This window comes from Centruroides sculpturatus, unplaced genomic scaffold, assembly GCF_000671375.1.
Source record: "Centruroides sculpturatus isolate CEXI.00-Female unplaced genomic scaffold, Cexi_2.0 scaffold1460, whole genome shotgun sequence".
Classification (NCBI taxonomy): Eukaryota; Metazoa; Arthropoda; class Arachnida; order Scorpiones; family Buthidae; genus Centruroides; species Centruroides sculpturatus.
This window is the reverse complement of record NW_019385750.1, coordinates 58874-68747: the sequence shown is the minus strand read 5'-3', so window position 1 is coordinate 68747 and position 9874 is coordinate 58874. Positions and strand designations below refer to the sequence as shown.

The 9874-nt window shown below is 34.4% G+C and overlaps 1 protein-coding gene and 1 long non-coding RNA gene across 2 annotated transcripts; both read left to right on the top strand.

The window, feature by feature from the left end:
* The first annotated feature begins 326 nt into the window (after window positions 1–326).
* LOC111641771 (oocyte zinc finger protein XlCOF6-like) lies at window positions 327–7889 on the top strand. Its single transcript, XM_023387989.1, has 2 exons — window positions 327–390; window positions 5357–7889. The coding sequence occupies exons 1-2, from the start codon at window positions 378–380 to the stop codon at window positions 7504–7506; spliced, it is 2163 nt and encodes a 720-aa protein (XP_023243757.1). The 5' UTR covers window positions 327–377; the 3' UTR covers window positions 7507–7889.
* On the top strand, window positions 808–1263 carry LOC111641774. The gene is made up of 2 exons (XR_002759473.1): window positions 808–868; window positions 1150–1263. It is a non-coding gene; the product is annotated as an uncharacterized LOC111641774 (long non-coding RNA).
* Window positions 7890–9874: the final 1985 nt, after the last annotated feature.

Genomic DNA, 9874 nt, shown 5'->3' with positions numbered 1-9874 from the left:
GAAGCTATTAAATTTTGCTAGTTAAAAATCGAGAGGGTGGGGAGATAATGGGGGTCGTGTGTATCTTCAGTCAGACTTAATTATGATTTTACTCATTATTCGTAATTTAACTTCTTTATATTAAACTCATCCTTACGCTCAAAATTCAATTATTCGCCTTTCTATAATAGTTAAAAAGATCATATATTATTTTAAAAAAACGTTTTATTACAGACAGCGCCATCAAAATTATAAAACGTTGCCGGGAAAGTTGAGCAACTCGTTTCTTGTTTATATATTATAAATGATTATTCGTGATTGTCATGTATTGTTTGCATATTGTTTAGCCTGTCAACAATAAATTTTTCACTCTGGACGAAACCTTTAACAGGGATGAAATGAACATCCAAAGTAAGTAACATGTTACTTAGTTTAGACTTTTTATGTTAGTATTATTCAGAGGGCAGCTGAAGAATTACATTCAAGATTCAGTTGTCAAACATTTAACTGGGATCAGATATTTCAGAATTATACGTAACCTCCTACAACGTAATAATGTAACTTTTCAAATTAATAAAAATCTCTTGGGATAATCAGAATCATTAAATAATAACTCATGAGTTGTTATTTAATGATTTACGTTATCTTGCTTTGTTCATGGATCCGGTAAATTATTAAAGAAAATGTATTGAAACGAAGTAAACGAAGACTATATAACTTATTTAATGACATAAATAAGTAGAGGAAAAGGTGGTATTATGGAACTCCAATTACATTTTAGTGAATTGTAAACAAGGTATCATAACGACACCCACATTTTTTGTGTATTACATTTCTTCTTCTTCGTGGTGCCATATCAGATTTCTGACGTCGGCGACACCTGGCGTAGGTTAGTAAGCAGTTAGTAACGCGCCAAGGTGTATACTAGGGAAAGTTACTACCCAGAGTGGTTTCCCGTTCGTTGCCTTCTCTGGGGCGCGATGTTACGCGAGGGAAACTAATGCCTTCCGGGAGGACTTTTATGGGGAATTGGCCTCCTATTTAGTCGTTATTGGCAAGGAGAAAACCCGGAAAACTCCAAGCAGCCAGCCTGTCCGATCGCGGCGCGAACCCACGACCGAACTCCCAGTGTTTAGGGTACGAAGACCACTCGGCCACTGGTGGGCNTAGGTTTGTAATCCGCCAAGGTGTATACTAGGGAAAGTTACTACCCAGAGTGGTTTCCCGTTGCCTTCTCTGGGGCGCGATGTTACGCGAGGGGAACTAATGCCTTCCGGGAGGACTTTTATGGGGAATTGGCCTCCTATTTAGTCGTTATTGGCAAGGAGAAAACCCGGAAAACTCCAAGCAGCCAGCCTGTCCGATCGCGGCGCGAACCCACGACCGAACTCCCAGTGTTTAGGGTACGAAGACCACTCGGCCACTGGTAGGCACCTGTATTACATTTGGTAACTATTAAACTAAATGTTTCTAATTGGATTTTTCGCTAGTGCAACTATAAGTATGGTTTTTGAAGGCTTTTGTACAAAAAGTCAGAAAGTAGGCTTAGAGAAAAATGCTTTAATGTAGCGAAAAACAAATTGGAAAGTACAAAAAATGTTAAATAATTGTTTACTCCAGTGTATTTTATCGAAAAAATGCTTTTATAATAGAAAAATATGACCTTCATCAACAATACAGCAGCTCTTTTTCGATACTCTCAGGAAGAATTGGCTTTCTACTTAGTGATTGTTTTCACAAATTGCTCCGAACGAATGTCTACTTGCAAAGAGAGAGTTCGGAGGACTTGGTATCCACATAGGGAATTCGATTCCGGCTCTTATTTTTAATCCCGGGATTATTTCGGTATTGAGGGCTAATAAAAAATAAAAAAATCAGCTCTTTAATTAACAAATCAAAATTTGGACAAAACCAACGTATTTTACGGTATATACCTAGCTAATCTAATCACTCTAACTAATCAGACTTAGAGTCAGACTAACTAGACTTAAAAGCACTCAGTCTTCACTCAGACTGTTAATCCCAGTGTCATGTTAAAGTTATTCTTTTTCAAACATCACTGAGATCTCTTTAAACTTACATAAATTGAAAAAACCCTAAAAATTAACAAAAATTTTTCTTAACATCGACTAAGTAGACGATATTCATGTAACAACCTAGTAAGTAGGTAGTATAGTAAGTTTCTTAGCAAACAGTATTTAAAAATAATATTAATCAGTCACATTTTTCTTAGATATAAAGAAAACTAATCTAATAGAAACATTCTAATTTGAATTGAGAAAATATGATCTGAGAAATAATAACGCATGCAGTGTCTCATCACCAAGTCTGCTTCTCAATTTGTTGCACAATTATGCAGCTGCTGAGAAAGTGCGTTCAGGTTCTATGGAAGTTGGAGGAATCGTTAGTAAATACTTAAAAGCCCGCTCTAGGTTATAGCTCCGAGGACAGGGGATGTTGGAAGAAAACAGTCCGGTCGACACAGAACGGGATTGTAGGCATAAAGGCTAGAGAAACAAATACAGTAGAAGAAGTTAGGGATCGACCTTCCCACCGCAGACTTCTCTACAGTATGAACTAGGGAATTAACTTCCCAACGGAACATTGTGAACGAACGCCGTGGTCTTGTACTACGTGGACCTTGCTATCACTTCTTCCTCCAAACAGGTAAAAGAAAAACCCTCTATAACTGACGCAGGAGAACTTTTTCTGGTTTGTGACTCACGTGCCCCTGGGAAGCGCTTCCCATCGTTTGGTACGCCATCTTATCACTGGACAGACCATTGTTTCCATCATTGTAAGCATGTCTTTCTAAAAATAAAGTCGTTAATTTTGTAAATTTGATCTCTGTGTGAGTCTCTCAGCGTCCAGCAAACCACTAGCCCATACGTAAAAAGGCTTTCTCGCATCATCCTGACAGATCGCGGGAAAGGCGAGGGTCGTAACCAGTGTTGCCGCAATGAAATTTCAAAACGCACTGAAGCCCCTTCAAAAAATGTACTATTTTCCTTCAAAATACTTTGTTTACGTACCTTTATATATATAGGTGCGTAATATATATAGTTTATTGTCGAATAATTTAATTTAAAATTTTATTTTTGGGATTTTTTGAAAGCTATTTATAAATATCTACACATCTATTAGTTATTATAAAATGAGTAGTACATTTACAACATTTATTAATAATACTATTGAATTTCATCTTAATTTTATAACCAATCGTGCTTAAAAAAATAATTATATATTTCTTATATTATGTTATTATATTGTTGTTTTCTTAAAACATGCGACTCAAAAGAAACCTAAAATGGCGGCTCGAGAAGTAGATCACGCGTTCTGGCTTTCTTATATAGACCTTGGAACAGTCGGAAGCGCGGCCATTTTGAAACCACACGTAACATTAACCGTTATTTCTTTTACTACGATTACTAAAATTGAAGTTCATAATTTAAGAATTAAATTATAGTGGTAGAAAATAATATAAAAGTATTTATATTATTTATACTCGTACAATTTCAAAACTATTTTCTGTAATAATTTGTTTCTGACTTAACGGATATTTTGATATTATTGACGACAAAAGTTTAAAATCATTGATTTCCTTACCTGTCCATTATTTTTGTTTGACGGAGTTGAATTGTTTGGACCACGTGGCATGAAAAATTTTGTCAAGGTCCTGATGAGAATGTGCAGACAACTGAACGTGTGAAAGAAGACCACTGAGTCAAGACCGTTTACACGTGCAACTATCTATGTTGCTGACGTCGACGGACACACACCATTTGTATGTTGTGATTGGATAATTTAAATTAGCAAGCAGTGACACTAGTGAGACTTTATTAAACTAATTTTTTCTCATTTTTTCGTTAAGGCGTGAAATATTATTTTGTACCGTAAATGGTACTTGAAATATTATAATGTACTGAAAATGTACTAAAAATCTAAATGTACTTTCAATTTACTGGAAAGGGCAAAATGTACCAGAAAAGTACAAATGTACTAGGAACGGCAACACTGGTCGTAACCTTTTCACCTAAGGTCGACCCTCCTGAGCGAGAGGCGTCGGGTCTATATTAACCACACTGGCAAAACAAAATGGCTGACACATTGACAAGTAAACTGAGCAGTGCTCTCGACTGCGCCAGAAAATCGATTGGCGCCCGCGAAAATTCAAAAATACAGAAATGAAGTATATTACCAGGTAACCCAGTGAGAACTGCTTGCCTGTCATTTTAGTTCAAAATATAAGAAGTTTTATTCCAAACAAGCATCGAAAGTCCACTAGGTTAATTTCTGCTGCTTGCTTAGAATAAAATTTCTTGTATTTTATATTAAAATGATAGGCAAGCAATTCTGCTAAAAGCACTGGGACTGAACGTTTTGCTTCATGCAGTCTATTTTGCAACTTTTTTAAAATGATGTCAATCCCGAAAATTTTGGGACTGAAAAATGGTTGGGATTCCGATTTTCGAGATCCCGGGATCAAATCCTCTAGTTCCACATTACTGTAAAAGCACCAATGGGGTCCATATTTCACGCATCACCATCTTGAATTAACTTATGTCTGTCAAGACCAAAATTTAAAAAACGTGAACATCACACAGATAAATAAGTCTCTGGAACGGAATACATGCACCAGTGAACCTACAATTACACGATTTATATTTTAAAAATAATTAAATTTACTTACCACTCAAAACTTTCGAATTTTGAAAAACACAAATTTGCAGAATCACTACAGACAACCGTTTAACTGAAGTAAAGCAGGTTTCCCCTTGCTATGGATGTTTGCCTAGTTCAGTTCAGCCACAATTTAGTACAGTTCGCCTTTATTATCAGTTCGAAATGCCCATAATACCCGCAGTGTTCCATAAAACCACCTTTTCCTCTATATATTAGCAACGTGTTAAAAAAGATGTTGCTAATATTCTTGAAAACGTTGTACAGATCAACTGAACATACACTCAAATTATGGTATTTTGATTTTTAAAAAAATCACAAAAATCCTCTAATTTTTCCTTTTTATTTATTGATGTAATATATAGACTTTTGCTGCCGTACTTTTTCTTTTACACTAATGATTTCTTTTCCTCTCAAAAAACATACAATTTCTTTCACGTTTCTGTAAAATAAAACAATTTTACACACTCATCTAAAAGTCTGCTAAAGAAACTAAAGCTGAATCATTCAGTTTATGATTGTAAATGTAAAATTTTTTATTTTTTAGTGCAGACAACAAATGATGCTTTGCTTTTATATGAAAAACATAAATATACTTTACCAATTTTAATGCTACAGCACTATTTTAACACTGAAACTATATTGTTTATTGAAATATAATATGCACTTTATCATGTTTTATTTTTTAAACTTTCAGTTCAGGAGGAAGAGCACATTCAGGAATTCGATATTCAACAGAATTCAGAAAAAGAAAAACATTTTAAATATAATATCAGAACAAACAGATACGTTTCTTCGAGTAGAAAATGGAATAAAATTTATGATAAGATTAAAAGTAAATATTTCAAGCTGATGATCGCATTTCATTCTAAAAAAGAACTTACGTGTGAATTATGTAAACAGACATTTACAAATAAGAGAATATTAGAAACACATCTGTTATGTCATATCAGAAAAAAACCATTTTTCTGCACAATCTGCAATGACCAGTTTTTGTGGCAATTTCTTTTGCGAAGACACATGAAGGAACACCAAACTGAAAATAAAAACGAAATCTCTCATATGAATTTACGTTTGCAGCCATCTGCAAAACGAGTGAAGTTGTTTTTAAGAAATGGTAAAAAATCTAATATTCAAAGGAAAAACGACATTTGTGGTAAGCGCGTTGAATATGGTAAAAGCTGTTTAGAGATACAGAATAGAATACAAAAAGTTCATGCCTGCAAAATATGTGGAAAAGAATTTAAGCGGAAATGCCTATTGTTAAGTCATGGAGCACGACATAATGAAGAACGTCCTTTCAAATGCGATAATTGTAATAAGAGTTTTAAAAGAAAAAGTGAACTAAAAAGCCATCAAAATTATCATAGTGAAGAACGTCCTTATAAATGCGATATTTGTAATATGGGGTTTAAAAGGAAAGGCGAACTAAAAAGGCATCAACGAACTCATAGTGAAGAACGTCCTTTCAAATGCGATATTTGTAATAAGGGTTTCAAATTGAAAAGGCAACTAAAAAGCCATCACTTAACTCATAGTGAAGAACGTCCTTTCAAATGCGATATTTGTAATAAGTGTTTCAAATGGAAAGTGTATCTAAAAATCCATAAAAAAACACATAGTGAAGAACGTCCTTTCAAATGCGATAGTTGTAATAAGGGCTTTAAAAGGAAAGATGAACTAAAAAGCCATCAATATTATCATACTGAAGAACGTCCTTTCAAATGCTATAGTTGTAATAAGAGTTTTAAAAGGAAAAGGGAACTACAAAGCCATGAAAAAACTCATAGTGAAAAACGTCCTTTCAAATGCGATATTTGTAATAAGGGTTTCAAATTGAAACAAGTACTAACAAGCCATCACAAAACTCATAGTGAAGAACGTCCTTTCAAATGCGATAGTTGTAATAAGGGTTATAATAGCAAAAGGGAACTAAAAAGGCATCAAGAAACTCATAGTAAAAGCCATCAATATTATCATACTGAAGAACGTCCTTTCAAATGCGATAGTTGTAATAAGGGTTATAATAGCAAAAGGGAACTAAAAAGGCATCAAGAAACTCATAGTGAAGAACGTCCTTTCAAATGCGATACTTGTTATAAGGGTTTCAAATTGAAAGCGCTACTAAAACGCCATCAAATTTATCATATTGAAGAACGTCCTTTCATATGCGATATTTGTAATATGGGTTTTAAACAGAAAGTGCAACTAAACAGGCATAAAGAAACTCATAGTGAAGAACGTCCTTTCAAATGTTATAGTTGTAAGAAGAGTTTTAAAAGGAAAAGGGAACTAAAAAGCCACGAAAAAACTCATAGTGAAGAACGTCCTTTCAAATGTAATATTTGTAATAAGGGTTTCAAATTGAAATATTTACTAGCAAGCCATCAGAGAACTCATAGTGAAGAACGCCCTTTCAATTGCGAAATTTGTAATAAGGGTTTTAAATGGAAAGGGCAAGTAAAAAGCCATCAAAATATTCATAGTGAAGAACGTCCTTTCAAATGCGATATTTGTAATAAGGGTTTTAATCAAAAAGGTAAACTAAAAAGCCATCAAAATATTCATAGTGAAGAACGTCCTTTTAAATGCGAAATTTGTAATAAGGGTTTTAATCAGAAAAGTGTACTAAAAACCCATCAAAATATTCATAGTGAAGAACCTCTTTTCAAATGCGATATTTGTAATAAAGGTTTCAAATGGAAAGAGAATTTAAAAACCCATCAAAATATTCATAGTGAAGACCGTCCTTTCAAATGCGATATTTGTAATAAGGCTTTCAAATGGAAAGCGCAACTAAAACCCCATCATAAAACTCATACTGATGAACGTAACTATTCTTCTTAGGTATGTAACAAAAGGTTTAAAATCAAAGAAAAAAAATGTTTGATAGCTCATAAAATCGTTTATAATGAGAAATTCAACCATACTTGCGATAGGCCTATATGTAACAAATATTTTAAAACAGAACATTATTTGGCATGTCATGAAGTAGTTAATAATCAATTTGACTATACGTAATACGTAGAACTCCCAACGTGTTGAAGGTGTCACGTGCTACCATCTCATACTCTGACGTCAAATTGGTAGTTTTGAGTTTTAACTTACGTGCTTTCCTGTCTCACCATTTAAGTTGCTACTCACGTTGAGTCGAGCATGTGATATCGCTGCACGAAAGTGAAAATGGCTGACGGATACGCAATTTTTATCGCTATAAAAGAATTAGAAAGAGCGAATTTCTTCTTACAACTTCGGTTGTTGTTCGGGGTACAGTTAAGGTTTTAACGAAGTTCGAGCGAATACATAATTAGCAAAAAAAAATTGAAATAAAGTGATTAAACAAAAATTATTACAAATATCGTAAATAACAAATGCATATATAGAGATATTTTTTAAAGGGGGAAATGGTCTTCACAATTTGAAATGGATCGAACACAGTGCTTGAATGCTCGAGTAAACACGCGCCATCTATCGTAGGATAAATGTACTTCGTGGGAGTGTATTAAAAAACTTTCCAAAAGTTTCATGGCAATCGTACTATGCCACAAACCTTCGCCGGAGTATATTAAACAACTTCCCAAAGTTTCACGGCAATCGGATAAACGGTGTGGTAATGCATGAAGGACACACACACACACACATACATTCATTTATATATATATAGATAATATGCTGAAAATTCACCCTCCAAGGATGCAGGAATATTTTTAATGAGTAAATAAATATTGAAGAATTGAGAGAAGCTTCAAGTTGAGCTTGACGTTGTGATGCTGTTTCTCAGTCCTTGACAAAGCCATTTTTTCTCTAAGTTGCTTAAGTCGGAGTTCATTGCTCTCGAGGGTATCGGTTGCTCTTACTCTTTTAGATCTAGAATTTACTTGACCAATTTTATTCTTACGCTTTTTCCCAAAATAGCGATTCTATTTAATCTTATTTTGATAGAACAAAGATGAATTCTATGTAGAGTGTCCATCACCAATACCTAAACGGGAGTACACTATTGGGGGTAACCCCTGCGAACCGTGTTGGCTCCCGTGCTTTCCATTTTTTTATACACATATGTATAAATAAAATACGGAAAAATAAATGTGTGGAATGTTCAATAATCAGCGATAATATTAAACGTCGAAAACCGTACATGAAGTAACAAATGTAAACAATATAAGAAATGATGAGAAAACAAAACTACAGTTCAGTGGGTGATCGGTTAAGGAACATAATCCATTCCAAGACTTTGTTCGTTATCTGAATTGTTTGTACACAGTTTTGCATTTTATTAGTTATGTTTCTTCCGTTTGTGAATCTGTCTAATGTCGATTGCTTTTTTTCTCTTAAGGATTTTTCAGAAATAATTAATAGCATTGTAATTGTTGGTATCCCCAAGCCTATTAACCTCAACTTGGTTTGGATGCCATTCTAAGACCATTGTTCTGACATCCTCCCACTTTTTCAAAAGGTCTTTAATGGCATATATCGGCATTAATCCTCTTTTTCAGAAGAAAACATATTTCGCCGCGTTTCTTGGCGTTCTTCTGTCGTCAGATCTGTTTTAAGTTCCATTATGATCGCTTCAGTGTTCTTTAATTCTCAAATGTGAGTTTTTTTACTTTTTAGCTGCTCGAGTCTTCATTATACTGTATTTTTCTTAGATAAGATTGAACTGCGGCCTGCTGTAGACCTGTTCAAGCCATACTGCCCAGCAACATCATCTGCCCATACTCTACCATTGCTAGTATCCTAAGCCCTTTTTCCAACCAATCCTGTTTAGAGAATACTAAATTATAATATCAAAAAAGCTAACTGGAATATGTTTAGTCAATTGCTCGCCAAAGGCACTTCTGCCCTCAATCCTCTAATGAACCATGATACTCCCGTGGATGATTTAGTTCATGAATATATAAAGTTGTTGCAAAATTCCGCGAATTTTGCAACAACTTTAACAACTTAGCCATTTATGCTAAAAAAAAGTTACAAAAGAATTGTCCCCTGGTGGTCTGACGCTTTGACTGTCTCCATGCGTCGCACAGTGGGTCGTGAGACGATTCTAGCAGGACTTAAGTATATAGGCTGGTGCAATTCATTTTTATAATAAAAATCTTTTACTTAGATATCGTATCAACTAAAAATTTACATATCAAAGTCACATTCGGAGTTTTACTCGGATTTCTCTTGTACTAAGGTTACGCTCGGTGCTTTAATAATTTTAAAACGTTAG